The 18,813-nt window shown below is 45.8% G+C and overlaps 1 protein-coding gene across 6 annotated transcripts in view; it reads right to left on the bottom strand.

Annotated features, from left to right (window-relative positions):
* The window catches only part of CRPPA (CDP-L-ribitol pyrophosphorylase A), a 366,238-nt gene that overhangs the window by 168,704 nt on the left and 178,721 nt on the right, over positions 1–18,813 (bottom strand). For all 6 annotated transcript variants that reach the window (XM_075587219.1, XM_075587216.1, XM_075587218.1 and 3 more), the window contains exon 6: positions 14,293–14,390. In XM_075587219.1, coding sequence (XP_075443334.1) covers positions 14,293–14,390 — 98 coding nt within the window. The remainder of the gene's footprint in view (positions 1–14,292; positions 14,391–18,813) is intronic.

Genomic DNA, 18,813 nt, shown 5'->3' with positions numbered 1-18,813 from the left:
AATACTACTGTAGCAGTCAGTATCCCTTCATACCATCACACTGCACTCACAAGACTAGTCCTTTACCAGCTCACTGTTATCATTTGCAGATGAAGACTCACCATTAACACATACTGTACATGAAAACATCCTACTTTACTAGCATCAAAAGAGTTCATCATCTGGCCGCTGTCAGCATGGCCGTAATCAGCCTTGATACCGGAGGGGGAAGGTCATCAATGGGTTTGCTCAGCACCAAGGCCAGGGGATCCAGGGGAAGGGAGAGCCCCGTGGTCTCGCAGATAAGCGTCTGGATCATGGTCCAGTACCTCTGAATTTCCGGACATGACCACCAAATGTGGGCCATGTCCCCCCTTTTGACCACATCCCCTCCAGCACAGGTCCAGTGTGCCGGGGTAGACCTGGCTCAGCCTAGCCGGGGTCAGTTACCACTGGAATATAATTTTATAGATGTTTTCTTTTATTGTTGTGCAAATTAATGTTTTAGCAGCTTGCTCCCAGACATCTTGCCAGTCTTCCAGGTCTATTGGAAGACCGAGTTCCTCTGACCATTTTTGCATATAACGGTGGTTCGGTGGGTTAAATGTCGGCTCCATCCCCCTATATATCTCAGAAATCAGACCTCTCTGGTAGGTGTTTGTAATGCATAGGGACTCAAACCTAGTCAGCGGGGGGAATTTAGAAGTTTGGGACAGTGATAGTAGGAAGTGCCTGATTTGCAGGTACTTAAACATGTGTAGGCCCTGGGTCAGGAATTTGTCCTTTAGTGCCTAAAAAGTTAGGATCTCTCCCTTCTGCAGCAGGTCGGCAACCATCCTAATATTGAGACCCTGGCACTGGTCAAATTGTCTTTGAGAACACCCTGGAGTTCCCAAAGATAGGGGTGAGCTGAGAAGGGGAAGCTAACAGACCATACTTCCCTTTGCGTTTAAGCCATGCGTCCCACGTGCATCTCATTGCTCCGAGGTCGAACCTCTGTGGTCCTCCACCCCTTCCTCCTGTGGACCATAATGTCACTTGGAAGGAATAGGGACGTGCGTAGTGTAACTCTATTGCAAGCCAACAGGCCGAGGCCGGGTCATAATTCCAAACTACAGCCTGCTTCAGTTGTGCCGCGAGATAATATCTGACTATGTCGGGGACCCCACGCCCCCTCTTGCTCTTGAAGAGAGCATCACTGATCTTGGGACCCTAGGTCTCATGTCGTTCCATATGAATTGGAGCAATAGTGATTGGATATTCTTCAGGGCCGCCTATGGGGAGGGTTTGGAAAGTATACAATAGCCTTGGAACGACATTCATTTTTACAGAAACTATTCTCCCAAACCAGGAAATTTGAGAGTTTTTTCCAAGCTTCCAGGTCTTTTTTAATCGGGTCAAATAAAGGGGGGTAATTATATTGGTAGAGGGTGTTATAGGAGTTTGAGATTTTAACCCCAAGATATTTGATATAGGTGAAACTCCACTTGTATTTATAGTTAGATTGTATAAGTTTCCACATCTGGGCTTGGAGGGATATGTTTAAGGCTTCTGACTTATCCATGTTTACTTTATAGTCAGAAACTGACCAAAATTGGGTCAGTAGCCTTTGAAGGTTAGGGAGGGAGGTATGGGGGTCAGCGAGGGTCAGAATCACATCATCAGCGAATAGGGAAATTTTGTATTCTTTTTCCGCAATTTGGATCCCCTTAATACTTTTTTCTTCTCTAATTTTGGCCGCCAGGGGTTCAACAGTTAAGGCGAATAGTAGTGGGGATAGCGGGCACCCTTGTCTGGTCCCATTCCTAATTTTTATTGGATCCAAGAAGCTGCCTGATAGTTTAACATACGCTGTTGGGTTTTGGTAGAGGGCTCTAACCCCCTCCAGGAAGGGGCCACAGAAGCCAAACCTCAGCATTGTTTAGTCTAAAAAGGACCACTTGATTCTGTCGTACGCTTTTTCTGCGTCGAGGCTCAGAATCATTGCTTTGGATCCGGTGAGATGCACGTGGTCAATTATATCCACAATTTTGCGGGTATTGTCGGAGGCCTGTCTTCCAGACACAAAGCCTACTTGGTCTACATGTATGAGTCTAGGGAGAATTGGGTTTAGCCTGTTTGCCAAGATCTTGCTGTAGATTTTGAGATCGGTATTTAGTAGGGAGATGGGCCTGTAATTACCGCAGAGGAGCTGGTCTCTACCCTCCTTATGAATTATGGCTAGATTTGCTGCCGTGATTGTGGCGGGGATCGGCTCCCCCTGAAGGAAGGAATTGTACATGTCTAACAGGTAGGGGGAGAGGGTCGGCATGAACATCTTATAGTAGGAGTTCAAAAAACCGTCCGGGCCCGGTGTTTTGGCTAGCTTGAGTGAGCTAATGGCTTTAGATAGTTCCTCTTGGGAAATGTTTTTGTTCAGATTCTCCACCTCCTCCGAGGATAGGGAGGGGAGGTTACATTGCTCTAGGTATTATGTTATTGTGTTGAGGCTAACCGGGTCTTGGTCTGGGGGGTGGAGGTTATACAATTCCGAGTAAAAATCTGCGAATTCCTGTGCTATCTCTTTTTCTATGTATGAGACCTGTCCTTTTCTTGTCTGTATTCGGGCTGGGATTTAACTCGAATGCCCCTGAGTTTTGAGGCCAAGAGCCTGTCTGCTTTGTTGCCTTTGTCAAAGTATTTTTGTTTTGACCACCTCAGTGCTCTCTCTACCTCTTCGAGTTGAGTTTGTTTCAGAGCAGATCTGGCTAGAGTTAATTGTTTTAGCGTTTTTTTAGACGTCGTGATTTTGTGCTGCTGTTCCAGCTGAGTGATCTTATCTGTGAGATTTTTTTGGAGCTTGAGTTTCATTTTCTTTTTGTAAGAGGCGATTGAGATAAGATCTCCCCTGATAGAGGCTTTGTGGGCCTCCCACAGCATAGCTGGGGCTGAGAAGGAGCCTGCATTAATTTGGAAGAACACTGATAGTTTTCGACGTATTGCTAGCTCCGTGTCAGGGCAGTTCAGTAAAGAATCGTTTCCATTTATACTGGTTATTTTTCACAAAGGGCAAGGAGAGAGTGAGTTCGATCTGTGCGTGGTCGGACCAGGTGATCGGACCTATGCTTGACTGGGAGGATGCCTGGAAGACATTTCTAGTACCTAGAAAATAATCGATCCTCAAGTAGGACTGATGGGGGTAGAGAAAAAGGTATAATTCCTTTGACCCTGGTGCTGAGCCCTCCATATGTCCACCAGTGAGTATTCCTCAATGATGTCTCTAAATTTTTTGGCTTTCTTTTGGGACTGGGTGGCGTATAGAGTGGGTGTGGATGGTAGGAGGATGGGGGCGGGGTTTGATTTGTCTTGTACATGTGAGGCCACCATATTAAAATCTCCGCCGATAATCAAGGATGAGAGAGATTGTTGTTCTAACGACTCAAGGAGTTTTCTTAGGAAGGGAAGTTGGTTATCATTGGGGGCATATACATTAACAAGCGTAATTGGTGTTCCAGATAGGGTGCCCTGGATTACCTGGAACAGACCATCTGGGTCTGAGTGTGACTTGATAAGTACAAAGGGGACACCGTTCCTGATTAGAATGGCTAATTGAACCGACCATCTGGGTCTGAGTGTGACTTGGTAAGTACAAAGGGGACACCGTTCCTGATTAGAATGGCTACTCCTCTTTTTTTGCTTGGCGAGGATGCAAAATATGCCTGGGGGAATACGCTTTTGAATGTATTGGGCGGCGTTGGAGAATTAAAGTGGGTCTCTTGAATGAGAACAATGTCTCCCTTTGATTTTTTTAGGTCCTGAAGAACTAGCTTCCTCTTTTTTACTGAGGCCTTTTACGTTAAGCGAGATTAGTTTGATGGAAGACATTATACTGTGAGAGACATTCTCAGAGCTCTAGGCTCGGGTGCTCTTGGATTTCCCATGTCAAGAGCCCAATTGGAGAGAGGGACGGGGAGGGTGTAGGGGGCCCCGGAGCGGGTCTCATTTTTAGCTATAGGACGGGGGCCCAGAGACGATATGGAGGAAGATGGGATGGATGCCTCCGGGCGGGGGGGGGGGGCGGGGTGGATGGACACAATAGGGAAGGAAAGAGCAGACAGGCCTTTGCCAGGCCCAAAAAAAATAACCTTAGTCACGAGAGTGAGAAAGGTGGAGGGGTCAAACACCCCTGGAGATCCTTCCAGGACACCAAACCTGGAGTGGGCCAGGAAACAGGGCACAGGGCCCGACACCCTCCATGAAACAAAACTTACGCCACTTGTTAAGACTTAGTGGAGAGGAAACTGTCATTAATCTTAACTATGCCATTTGGCAGTCTATGGTGCGTGCAGGGTCGTGGGACTTGGAGCTGATCTGAGAGGTAGTGAGAAATAGAACGGGAGGGAGGAAAGGAGAAACGGGGGGGGGGGGGGAGGTGGGAGGAAAGGTCCAAGGAGTGCTTCTGCCGCTCCTGGGAGCGTGCTAGTCATTTACTTGTATTGATCGAGTACAGATTTCTTGTAACCTTTAAACCTTGGTATAGCATTTACGGATTCTTTCTACACAGGTTGTATGTCTGCATAATCTGGACAGGTTTTAGACATTACATTAAAGCGTAATATGGAGCCTTTACCACTCGTGTTTGCCATTTTGCAACCTCTAGGGCTCTGTGGTGGGAGGGGGGGAGGGAGCGAGGGAGGGGGAGGAGAGGGGGGGAGGGGTTTGAGGGGGGAAGGAAAGGGGGTGGAGGGAGGGGGGGAGGGGGAAGGAGATTGCTACTTGGCTACATAATCACTTATGACGTATTCACATGACACAAAATACCTTTTTGGAGGGAGCAGGAACAGCAGGTAAGTGGGTAGTCGGGGTCTCTCAGCGGGGGGGGGGGTTCTCTTGCAGTTTTTCAGGTACTTTCCAGCACACAGTAGGTCTGCAGCGGCGGTTTGGCAGGTACGGGGTTTTAGGGAGAGAGTTATCTCAGCCGCCAGAATGTGAAAGGTGGGCGCAGTTGACCCTAATGCTGCTTCTGACTTGCAAAACGCTCCGAGGCACGGGGGGTCTCTGAGGGGGTCGGTCTGTTTGGGACTCTGGAGGGTGGCTGCCTGGCTTGTGGAAGGGTTATTCCAAGAGCTTTGAGGAATTCCTGAGACTCTTCTGGGTCCGAGATAGTTAGGTAGCGGCCATTTCTGGGAACCACCAACTTGAAGGGGAACCCCATCTGTATCGGATGCCTTGTGCCCTTGGGGTGGTAGTTAAGGGTTTCATTTCTCTTCGTCTGCTGATCGTGACCACAGACAGGTCAGCAAAGATTTGTAGAGTGTCTTCTCCAATCTGTAGATCTCCTGCCCCTCTGCTAGCGGTCATAATTCTCTCCTTTGCGGCATAGGCTGGCAGTTTGACTATGATGTCTCTGTGGCGGTTGGGATCTGGGGATTTGGGTCCAAGGGCCTGATGAGCACGATCCATCTGTAACTTGTGTTCTTGGAGGTCTGGCACTAGCATCAAGAAGACTTTGCGCAGGTAAGTCTGAATAGTGTCGGGGAGGATGGATTCAGGAACGTTTCTGATGCGCAGGTTTTGTCTTCGCTGTCTATTTTCCTGGTCGTCGAGGGCGTCCCTAAGCTCATTAACGAGATGACCAAGCCTGTTCACCTCATCTTCAGTGTTGGATTGGGCCAGACAAACCTCCTCCACTTTAGCTTCCAGGGCATCAGCACGTGCGGCAAGATTACCTATGTCCGACCCGAGACCCTCTAGAGCTGTAGACAGGTCTTCCTGGAACCCCCTCCTCATTTTTATAAATAGAGCCTCGAAGAAGACCTTGTCCAGGCCATGTTCTGGGATTTCCATCTGGGCCTGCTCCGCTCCTCTCCCGGCGTGGTCGGGGTCCGCGCCGCCATCTTGGACCTCGGCGGACGGCTCCATCTGGCGTTGCGCGGGCGAGAAAAACTTAGCGACCGTGTTTTGGGTCCGTTTGTTTTTCGGCAGCATTGCGCCTACTTCGGGGGAGATTTGGAGGGCTTTCCTGGGGGATTTTGCTACTTGGGAAGTGCTCGGTCTAGCGTTTGCTTAGGAGGGTGTCGGGAGCTCCCTTCTCAAACGACCATCTCCGTTGACGTCACCGGAAGTCTCCTATCCTTGTCTTTTTGAATAAACAAATGTATTATTATTTTGCTTGAATGCTTTCAGTGGGACACTTTTTCTTTTTTCTTTCCAAATATATAGATATATATAACCTCCCCTCTATATACACACTCTGCTGTCCTCAAAAATACACTCTGCAGCCCCCCTCCTCTACACTCACAAAACACACTACAGCCCTTCTCCACCCTCTACACTCACAAAACACACACACACAGCAGTCCCCCCTCTACACTCTGCAGCCCCCTGTAAAATCACAAAACTGCAGACGCAGACACACACACACCAAAAAACACACTGCACCCCTCCTCCACCCACTGACACCAACACTGCAGCCCCCCCTCTACACACACAAAACACACTGCAGACACACACCAACAAAAACAGACTGTTGCCTCCCTCTACATCCACAAAACACATACCAGCAGCCCCCTCTACACCCACAAAACACACACTACAGCCCCCCCCCCTCTGCATCCACAAAACACACACTGCAGAGACACACACAAACCAACAAAACAGACTCTGCCACCTCTACATCCACAAAAACACACCAGCAGCCCCCTCCCTGCACCCACTGCAGCCCCCCTGTGAACCCACACACTGCAGACACACACACCAAAAAAAACACTCTGCACCCCTCCTCCACCCACAAAACACACAACAGACACACAAAGTTTCCCCTCAATCTCCTGTGTGAAGCTCTCTTCAGGCATGGTGGGGGAGGAGTCAGTGCCTTGCTGCTGCCTCCTGTCCCATCGCCTCCCCTGTCTTAGAGCTAATCTCACTCTTTGTGAATGAGAACTGAAAGCCGGTTGGCTGAAAATTTTTGCAGGGTACCTGTAACGTATGTGCTTGCCACAAACTGGTACCGGACCGCGGGGCTGAGGTGGGGATGTATAAGCACCGACCTTAAGCCACGGAGACAGGTCCGGAGTGCGGATTCCATAATCAGACATAGCCAGGTCAGGATTGGAGAAAGTAGGGTTAACGTTATCCAGGCAGGGGTCAAGGCAGGTGGCACAGGAGCGGTGGTCGAGGAAACAAGCCGAGGTCATCAACAGGAAATATTGGGTGAAGGTACTTCAGCATATGAGGCTAGAACCTTGAAAGAAGCCACTGCAGCAGAGATGCTTCAGCGAAGGTGCTGCAGTGCGTCAGGAAAAGGCCAGGAGTAAACTCCACTTGGATGAAGCAGGAACCAGAGGTGCAGATACGCCACAGGAAACGCTGGGGAAACCAGCATATGCCGCTACAGCGCGGCGAAGGCGAAGTCTGCCAGGAATAAGGAAAGCAGCGCCGGGGCTGCTATGCAAGAAGGCCTTGGGATGCAGGGGACTAGGCGCAGGATACAAGGCACAAGGAGGCCTAGCAGGCCAAACAGAGAGTCTGTGACAAGCACAGTTACTTGCAACTTGGATTGCAAAGTCTATGTCCAGCAACTTCCTGAGGGCGGGGCAGGAACTAAATAGCACAGGAGGCCAATCAGGCCAGAGCTGCACAGGAGGCAGCAAGAGGCAGGTGATTGCAGAAGCAGGGAATAGTTTGTCTGGAACCTGCAAAGCTCCGGGTGGATGGGCTCCAGCCAAACCCAGGAGTGGATTCCTGACAGTACCAAAAATTGCGGGCCATTACTGATTGAATAATGCCCAGAATTTTAACCAATCAGCGAGCAGGGATTTCAATAATGCCCAGAATTTAACAGCTTTAGCCTATAATCAAGGTTAATACAAGGAACATTTAATCCCAGACAGTACAAATGATACAGGGCCATTGCTTAAGATTGGAGAAAAGGAGATTTCATTAGCAGCAAAGGAAAGGGTTCTTTACATTAAGAGTAGTAAAAATGTGAAATGTACAGTACTACCCATGGAGACTGTGGTGGAAAAAACAATACAAATACAATAGATATCTTTAAGAAAAGGTAAGAAATCTTTTTAGGGAAAAAAAGTATACAGAGATCTGACAAGTAATTAAAAAATAATATGTTTGTTGATCCAGAGAGAAATAAAATACCAGTTACTGGAGTCAGGAAGGAATAAATGTTTCCCCTGATGAGACATAGGCCCTTGCCAAGTAAGCTGCGATTGCATTGATATTGGGCTATTGCACAAAAAAAAAACAATTGACTTCAATGGGGCTTTCCGTGCAATAGTGACGAATCAGCGATATTGACGCTTACTAAATAAGGGGAATAATGGGCAAATGTTTCTCTGGGGTATTTGTTTGCCTTCTTCTGAATCAATATAACTATAATTAAAAGAAGAGCAACTCAAATTAATTTTAACTTCACTTTAACTTGATGGACATATGTATTTTTTTTACCTCATGTACTATGTAATGTTGGTGACAAATGTTTGGTTTCTGTTGCCCTCAGGAATGTGGCCCTATAAAAAAATCCCTCTCATCCCAGACATGAGTATTCTTATCTGCAGTCGTGGAGACATTAGGGTGGAGAACAATCTACCTGAGGAGACAACAGATAATGTGACTGACACTGCCGATTATTAGATCAGCCATAAAAAAGCTTAAGGATTACGATTTAACAGGGCCAATTAAACTGTAGTCTGAAGAATACTAATAAATTATGCAGTCGTTGAAGTGTGCTGGCACTCAGCAATACTTGTACTTTTTCCCTTTGTGCAACACAATGGGCAAATGTTACACTGGGTTTTATTGTTTGCCTTCACCTGGAGCAATATAACTATTAATATAGGATGAGTGTCTCACCCAATTAGAATTTAACAAAGGTTGAACTCAAGGGACATAATACCTACATACCTAAAAAATCATGCAGAACATTTTGATCCTCTGCTTTATTCTTTGTAATATCGAAGAAATATGAAACCAAATGCATAAGGTGTTTTTGCATAGGCTTTTAAAACAAAAATGCTCTCCTTTATAATACGGCAAAATAGCAAATAGCTTAGTACAGTGGTTCTCAACCTTTTTTGAGCAGGGGCACCCCTGAAGGATTATTCAAATCTCTGGCCACCGCTGCTATTAAGACCTCACTCATCCCCTCCTCACTTACACGTAACCCATTCATCCCCAAACAAAGATCACACTCCCCTCGACACACAAAGCCCTCACTCCATCCCTCCGACACACATGGTCAGTGGGCACGTCCTGTGCTGTCTGGAGTTGGAGAGTCTCCTCTTCCCTCTGTGCGGGACTGAGAGAGGAGAGGCCGATCGCAGCCTCTGCGTCTCCAGGCAGCGCAGGACGTGCACGGCGAGCAGCGCAGGACGTGCACGGTGAGCAGCCAGCAGAGCTTTTCTCCCAGGGCTGCGGCACACCAGGGCCCCCGGCATCCTTTGTAGAGAGCCACGGCACACCAGTGTTTTCCCCGGCACCCTGGTTGAGAAACGCTGGCTTAGTAATCTATACTGATTTCATTAGCTCATACGGTACATGTACAGTAATCAAAGAAAAACTATGAAGATTTGTTTTCCTTTTGGGACTTTATGGCTCTAAGTTCATTGAGCATATTAAAAAAAGTGAAAAAATGCATAAGTTTTGTTTTCTTTTAGTTTTCGACCCATCTGGGCCTGTTCATTAAACTTCGATATTTTCAATGTACAGTAAAACTGATCTAATACGGAATTAAATTTGACGCAATAAAAATCTGGTATTCATTACAAATTTCTCTGCATAAAAATTGCACTTTCACATCTTATTTGCATACACTTTTGCCCAATTTGCTGCAATACTGCACAGAAACTGATAGTTAGAAATCTCACCCCCTCAGGTAGGTGAAATTAAGCTTTTGTTGGGGAGTGGGAGAAAGGAAGATTTATTGCTATAACTTTACAGGCAAGTTGCAAACCCATTGAATATGTCATTTAGCACTTCTACCTCATTTGCCCGGAATTGCAAAGTCATAACCAAATCATTTTTAAAAAAGAAGTATTTTTTTCCGCGGTTTACACATGCAATACGTTTTAATGAATACAGAGAAATGCAAATCCGTTATCCAGGGCCACCAACCGAAATCATGGGGCCAAGGACAAATGAAAGGAGCAGGCCCCAACCCCCCCACCCCCCCCACGAACACATAGCGCACCTACTACGAAAAAAAATTTTTTTAGCGCGCACCATTTACTTAACTGTTTTCTTTTTATTGTAATACGGAAAAAAACATAACAATGCAATATGTTTATTTTTATATTTTCAACAAAAGACGGCTGACTGCTTACCTGGGTGGGTGAGTGACTGACTTGACTGTGTGGGTGAGTGAGTGACTGGGTGAGTGAGTGACTTGGTGAGTGACTGGGTGAGTGAGTAACTGGGTGACTACCTGGGTGGGTGAGTGACTGCTTGGGTGGGTGACTGCCTGGGTGGGTTGGTGACTGCCTTGACTGCCTGGGTGAGCGACTACCTGGGTGGGTGACAGACTGCCTGGGTGGGTGACAGACTGCCTGGGTGGGTGACCGACTGCCTGGGTGGGTGACCGACTGCCTGGGTGGGTGACCGACTGCCTGGGTGGGTGACCGACTGCCTGGGTGGGTGACTGTCTGGGTGGGTGGGTGTGTGACTGCCTGGGTTTGACTGCCTGGGTGGGTGGATGACTGCCTTGACTGCCCTTCCACTGCCTGGGTAGGTGACTGCCCTTGACTGCCTGGGTGGGTAACTGCCCTGGTGGGTGGGTGACTGACTGCCTGGGTGGCTGACTGGGTAGGTGACTGGGTTGACTGCGTGGGTGACTTGAGTGACTGGGTGGGGACTGACTGCCTAGGTGGGTGGGTGACTGTCTGGGTGGGTGACTGACGGCCATTTGACTGCCTGGGTGGGTGGGTAACTGCCTGGGTGGGTGGGTGACTGACGGCCATTTGACTGCCTGGGTGGGTGGGTAACTGCCTGGGTGGGTGAGTGACTGCTTGGGTGGGTGGGTGACTGCCTGGGTGACTGCATGGGTGGGTGACTGACTGCATATGTGGTTGGGTGAATGGGTAACTGCCCTGGTGGGTGGGTGACTGACTGCCTGGGTGGCTGACTGGGTTGACTGGGTAGGTGACTGGGTTGACTGCGTGGGTGACTTGAGTGACTGGGTGGGGACTGACTGCCTAGGTGGGTGGGTGACTGTCTGGGTGGGTGACTGACGGCCATTTGACTGCCTGGGTGGGTAACTGCCTGGGTGGGTGGGTGACTGACGGCCATTTGACTGCCTGGGTGGGTGGGTAACTGCCTGGGTGGGTGAGTGACTGCTTGGGTGACTGCATGGGTGGGTGACTGACTGCATATGTGGTTGGGTGAATGACTGCATAGGTGGGTGACTGACTGCCTGGGTGGGTGACTGCCTAGGTGGTTGGGTGACTGCCTGAGTGGGTGGGTGACTGCTTTGACAGTCTGGGTGGGTGTATGGGTAACTGCCTGGGTGGGTGGTTGGTTGTATGACTGCCTGGGTGACTGCTTATGACTGCCTGGGTGGGTGGGTGGGTAAACAATTGGGGGTGCTCCACCTAGTGACACTTCAATATATTCCTAAACACATCCTGAAGTAGGATAAGGAGTGGGTATAAATGACCTGTGAGTATATGGATATACAGTCCTCCAAAAGCTCAGCAATGACAGTCAATAATAAAGATCTTACCCACTCCTATGACATCCATGGATGGAGGTGAGGCGTGCCAGCCATGAAGAAAGATCCAGAAGCAGTAGAATAGCAGCAAATGGCGCACAGCCAGGGAAACAGGGAGCCAGGTGTGGAGATAAAAACGTCCTTTAATTCAGCACATAACTGGAAGAATAAAACCCCCCATGGGGACACAAACACCTCCTTAGCGTTTCGGACCTGTAGGCCCTTTATCAAGGAGTAACTTGATAACTTGTAACAAGGAGTAACTTGATAAAGGGCCTACAGGTCCGAAACGCGTAGGAGGTGTTTGTGTCCCCATGGGGGGTTTTATTCTTCCAGTTATGTGCTGAATTAAAGGACGTTTTTATCTCCACACCTGGCTCCCTGTTTCCCTGGCTGTGCGCCATTTGCTGCTATTCTACTGCTTCTGGGTGGGTGGGTGACTGCCTGGGTGGATGGGTGACTGCCATGACTGTCTGGATGGGTGGGTGACTGAGTGACTGGGTGGGTTACTGGGTGGGTGAGTGAGTGACCGGGAGGGTTCTGTTTCCTGCTTTCTTGCCCGACAGACGCGAGGTAGGCTCGGGGGGCGGCGGTGGGAGGAGAGGGGCACGGGAGGTGGGCGGATGGTGGGAGGGGGCGAGTCTGGCGGGCTAATTCCGCGACTGCTGCCCGGGGTAGGAGGCGGGCGCGGGGGAAGCTGGGATGGCGCGAGCGGGGGAAGCTGGGTTGGCGCGCGCGGGGGAAGCTGGGATGGCGCGAGCGGGGGAAGCTGGGTTGGCGCGCGGGGGAATCTGGGATGGCGCGCGTGGGGGAAGCTGGAATGGCGCGCGCGGGGGAAGCTGGGATGGCGCGCGAGGGGGAAGCTGGGATGGCACGTGCGGGTTCGCAACGGCACTTCCCCTCCGTCCCACGTTGGGAGCGAGTGGGGGGAGCAGGCCCACAGGCAGCAGGCCAGACACCCTGCTTCCCTGTGCATACGCACGGCGAATCGCCGGCATTTTTTTTTTCCTGACTTTTATTTTTTTTTAATATAAAACAGACACAGCCGTGCAGGGGGCCCGGGATGCCAACCCTGGCAGACCCCCCCCTCCCCTGTTGGCGGGCCTGTCGTTATCACAGTTAAATGAATAGCCCCCTTAGAAGGAGATTCACTAATCCCCAACAGCCACAATCACTGCTAATGGAGCTCTGTGATTCTCTCCGTACTGTTTAGAAGCAGGAAAGCTCTGCATACATTTTTCCTTTCTGCAGGAAATTGAAAACAATGATCCTCATGTTGCATCAATGAATTTGTCATTATGTTAGGACATAAGGTTCAAGAGATCCTATATTGTTATTTTTTTCTTGGATAAAGAATACTTCCTTGCCAGCAATCCAATGACCAATGCACTGATGCATGGAACCAGAGAATCACCAGAGAATCTCACTGATGTCACCTTTAATAACAGGCAATAACTTTACCAGCTTTCCCGTGCCAGGAACCCTTGGGAATGAAAACCTTCAAACCTTTAATACTTTGGTAATTACGGGAGTACGACCCATGACCCATGAAACAGAACACACCATTGTGCCAAAATGTAAAAAACCCCAGAAAAACACAAGTAACTGACCAGAATTCTGCAAGACTTTATCATGCTGAAATCAGAGTAGGACTGCACACTTCAAACTATATGATCATTTAAAGATTGTTGTTAATTTACAAAGTGTTAAATCCTTTACATATTATAATGTATTTTCTAAAAATAAAATAAGTTATGGTGGGTTAAAAAAAAAGTCACAAAAACCCTCCACCGTACAGTGTACAGCAAATAAAATACAACATGTGAACACATTCATACTGTATGTCTCAGAGAGGTCTGCAACCCTGTCTTTCCCAATTATCTCATACATACTCAGGGATTCTGGGTAATGACATACAAATGAACAATCACAGCGTGTCCCTTTTTGCTTCTTGTCCATGGACCCCTATGCCTTTTCTGGTATTTTTGTTGATAAGTATAGTACGATATGCATACATTTTATTCCATGTCATATGTGAAGAAAAAATTAAAACCTATGTATGGATTAAAATGAAACATCATTAAACAAATGCAACAAACCATTCAAATTAATTTGGCTTTTCTTTGTCAAAACTGCCTTTTACCTGTCCTTTTCATCACATCCACATGCTTCATTGTGAAATTATCCAGTTTGGGAGAGTTATTAATATAAAAACAAAACAGAGATTTAGATATATATATATATATATATATATAGGTACTTTACTGTGTATTTATGTCATTGGATGTAGCACTGGGCTCTGTCTGTGTTCTATCCTTTATTTTAAGTAATATAAAAACAATCAACAAATTGTGATTTTCAAAAAACTGCTCTAGAACTCCGTCTGGATCACTGCAACATTGGAACTGATTCTGCATTCATTACTCAGCTACAGTATCAGCCCTAATTAAACTCCAATTAAAGCCTTTTCAAGTGCACAATCCACAATATGTATTAATCATTTGACACCGTTTTATTTTGGGGTCAAAATTTGCGACAGTAAATTATAAAACAAAGTAAAGCTGATGAAGAACTGTGGCTTAAAATATGCTCCAAAACCAAATGCAGTTACTTACTTTTATATGGATTTTCAGATTCTCTTGAAGCAAAAATCCTACTTGAATGGCCTCTTCTTTTATGTTCGCTATAATGCACACCTGCTGAGACAGGCTATCTGCAAGCAGAAGAAAATAGCTTTAAATTAGAAAATAGAATTCTTATTAGATGTGTTCATATTGCAATCCATTTTGGTGGATGTTCCCATCTGGAAAAAAAGTTGTTCACACATTAGTTGCCATTATAAATATTTCAAGTCCTTCAGTTGTAAAGGAAAAAACGGTGTCAAATAATATGGTTGGCAATAAGACAATCCTCTAGTCTAGGACGTGATCTGAAACATTACTCAGTAAACTCTGGCTAAAATATACTGCATAAACATTAAATATTATATTTGAAACAGAATTTAAAGCGGCAATCCACATTAGCCATGTTTATTTTGTCATTCAAACTCCAGCATGATGACACTACTGTAGTTATGCAGCCACGAGATCTCAAAGTTCTAGGGGGAATTTAATTTGTATTGCTGGTGCTTTTGTAGGGATAACAATGGACAATAGCACAGAATCCTTGCCTATGAGCCAGTGATAAAGAGTAACAATATCACTGGATATTTGTGAGAGTATTGTGGATTTGTTACACTTTGAACACATAGAGAGAATGATTTAGTTTGTACACCATTAAAGGAGCAATTCATGCTTTTTAAAAACAATTATTGGTAACAGTAGGTTTGAAGCAGGGGGTCTCTGGAGCTGAACCCCATTAATTTGAGCTCCATAACCCCCTGATTCCCGAGATACTTGCCTCCCAAGGGGGTGCGGTATCTCTGCAACTTTTAAAGTTCACGTGTCGCACGGGCCAAAAAGAAGCCAACCTGATGAAGTCAAGGCTTCCTATTGGTCCCCAGGGCGTGGGAGCTCTGAAATGCCGCCATTACGTTAACCCTCCTAGCCGAGCGGCTTCTGGCACCTCCTATAGAGTTAAGTATCTCTGGAAGCAGGGGCTCCCCGGAGCTGAAATGAATGGGGTTCAGCTTAGGAAACCCCCTGCTTCAATCCTTCGGAGACCCCCTGCTTCAAATTAAAAGAAAAAAACATGTCGCCCCCAAAAGTCGCCGAGGTGGATCGCTGCTTTAAGAAAAGGGAGTTCCAAATATTGATGGCAGTAAAAGAGACTTCAGAGAGACAGAGAAGATTATACAAGGGAACTACAAAGGCATCATCCATGAGAAAAGCTCAACAAGCAAGGAACAGTATAGCGAGAGATCAGAGCTGAGATTTAGGGAGGTTTGATTATGTACAGAGCCTCAAAGGAAAGAAGAAACATTAATATAGGGGAAAGTGTGATGCAAAACAAGAGAATTAAGGAGGGGAGACGGAAAACTGATCTAAGAAATAGTGGCTGTAGCATTATGTACACATGTAGCCCGACTTAGGTAATTGTGCTATAAAGTGTGATAATGCCGATCCAGCGGTACCACACAGATCGCAGCATTGAAGTTAATGGGTATTTCTGTATGGTTGCCCCGGATTAATATTATTGCATTTTATAGAGTAAGGTCCCCATTTGCCTCACGGCTGGGGAAAGAAACAGTGGAAATCACAGTTCACTAACATGCAGGCGCTGCGGTGGGCCGCGGCTGTCATCTTTCTTTCCTGCATCTCCGACAACAACGGTAAGACGGGCTATATCTGTAGGTTGCATGGGAAATAGAAATAAGGCAAGAATGCCAGATAGTACTACTGTACTTTATCACGCCATGATCATTGTGCCATTTAAAACTGTACTCAGATACTCCAGTCATCTCTCTCTTTTTTATTATTATACTTTAATCAAGATTTGGTACAGAAAGCAAGAAGGTAAGGGTGTTGGGGTACATAAAAAGAAAAAGAAGAGTGGGCTGGAGGGTAGGGGCAAGGGGCACATAATACCAAACTCAGACAAGGATCCCATGTATTCCTAAATGTATTCAAGTTGTCGTTTAAATAGACAGGTAGTTTCTCATATTACAGTGTTTGTCAAACTTTGGTAATCACTTTAGGGATGGTCAGAACTGGTCCCTTCCCAGGAGGCTGCGGTGGTGAACCTGGCCGCTGCTAGAATGCGAGATGAGTTTGCGACTGTCATATGATATATTTTGGATTGGTCTGTTTAGTAGGAATACTTCTGACCATAGGTTAAATATTAGTGGATAACTCCACTATATACGCAGCATTGTGCCTCTCTGGTCACAACTCCAGAAACATTTTAGGAAGGTTTGATTCAACAGTTTGTTCCAGCTATCAGGAGTCAAGTACTTTATAACGGTTTTCCATTGTGGCCGGGTTGAGACCGGGCAATTGATCTCCATATAATCTTTCCACTCTGGGAGTTCTGGGGCATCTACTAAATTCTCCTTCCAGTGCCTAATAAAGTTCATGTCACTCTTTGGCTGGTTAGGGTGAAGGATTGGTGGAGGGTAGAGATAAGACCTACCGTACCAGTCATCTTTTTATTAAAAGTTGTTTTTAATCAGCCAGATTTCACCTGCACACTTGTGGATCTCTAAGAAGGGGAATAAATAAATAAAATAATAGCAACACTTTGTAGAAGGAGAAGATAAAAACGGCAAGGTGAAGAGGTGTCTTTAAGTGTTGGCGTTGTTAAACAGAGATGACTTGCTAAACGAGGGCACTTTCCCTGTGTTTTGTAAAGTTGGGTGCAACCAGCCTACACTCCGGAGTGAAGCGAGAGCGAAAGATGAAATCTATTTTTAAGATAAAAGGGGAACCATATTTATAAAAAAAACTAGCAGGAAAGGCAAAATGTAATAAATACATGATTTCAAAATCCAATCAGCAGTACAACAGCTTAGATCATCTCTTTGTAACCCTATACACAATGTGCTTCAAGAGTCAAAAATTATTATATTAATATTGTTATACCTACAACTATACTATTTAATTAAATCTTTAACACCACCTTGCATTAATATTTGCTTAAGGTGCTAACTATATATATCATTAAACATATATCATGTACATCAGTGTTAAGCAACATTATCTACATAAAGGACCGCATGTGCGACCCTGGAACCCTCAAAAGGTTCACACATAAGCCACATACTGTACACACACACGTGTGTGTGTGTGTGTGTGTGTGTGTGTGTGTGTGTGTGTGTGTGTGTGTGTGTGTGTGTGTGTGTTTGTGTGTTTCAATATAAATGTATATAATATACATGAATGTGTGTGTGTGTGTGTGTGTGTGTGTGTGTGTGTATACACACACACACACACACACACACACACACACACACACACACACACACACACACACACACATATATATATTAAAACACAAAATAGGTGCCGCAGTCAAATCACCCCTAAATGGTCGAATTAATAGGATAACCAGTGGTCAAGGTAAAAAATAACCCTCTGGTGGTGCTACCGACCCACAAAATGTATGAAACATGAAAAGAAAAAAGAAGGGTCAAAAAGGTGCACTCAAACAATATCTAATGAAAAATGAAAAAATGTACTTTATTAGCAATGAGAAATAAAAAAACACACAATACAGGCCCAAACAACTACCACATAATAAATTGCTGTGCGTAAATGCAGTTATAAATATAGCACCAAGTCACATGGATTATGCACCAAATCACATGAAGGTCTGTTGAAAACCAATACATAAAGGTTCAAGTATGGCATAACAAAACCAGGGGAAAGAATAATTCCCCCAGTAATGAAACTAAGATCGGCCGATCTAAAAAAGGTAATAAACAAACCAGACCTAGTCAAGCAGCAAGGATGAGAAATATACTCAGAATATTGCATGAAGTAACATAAACATGAAAGGTACGGTTAATGGGTATAATAATAAGCATAATAAAACACACAGCATGAATACCTAACTGGCTAGGAGAAAGATCATAAATAATGTAAACAAAGCCACTCAGATATATGTACAAATGACACTGCAAGGTGCTGCAAATGAGATGAATAAACTGATGCCAGCTTGGTGACAACCTGCGCGACTCATCCCCCTTTGAGAAAGACGCCGTTGCGACGAAACGCGTCAGGGACGTCACTACGTTATTACGTCACGACAATGCGTCAACACGGAAGTGCGCGATCTGGTCGGGTCGCGCAGGTTGTTTGCATAGACATTCTGTTCCTCTGCACTAAGTGAGACATCCAGCCGAGCAGGAGAAAACCAACGGAAAGGCTAAACCAGGTGGTTTACAAGTCTGTCTGACTACAACTACAGAGTATCATCTTTCCGGTGGACACTATCCATGGACTGCGGTGATTATTCAACTTGCCGGTGATATTTATTCACAATCGTGCTTTTATATTTGAAATCTTGTGAGTGCGATTCTTATCCCTCTCCCATCCCCCCCCAATAAATTGTTACTATTTTACGCTATGGGGCGTGCGCTCTCTCCTCTTTTCTTTTATATATATATATATATATATATATATATATATATATATTATATATATATATATATATATATATATATATATATATATATATATATATATATATATACACAT

This window comes from Ascaphus truei, chromosome 2 (genome assembly GCF_040206685.1).
Source record: "Ascaphus truei isolate aAscTru1 chromosome 2, aAscTru1.hap1, whole genome shotgun sequence".
NCBI lineage: Eukaryota > Metazoa > Chordata > Amphibia > Anura > Ascaphidae > Ascaphus > Ascaphus truei.
Note: the sequence above shows the minus strand (reverse complement) of the source record. Positions and strands in the feature narration are given on the sequence as shown.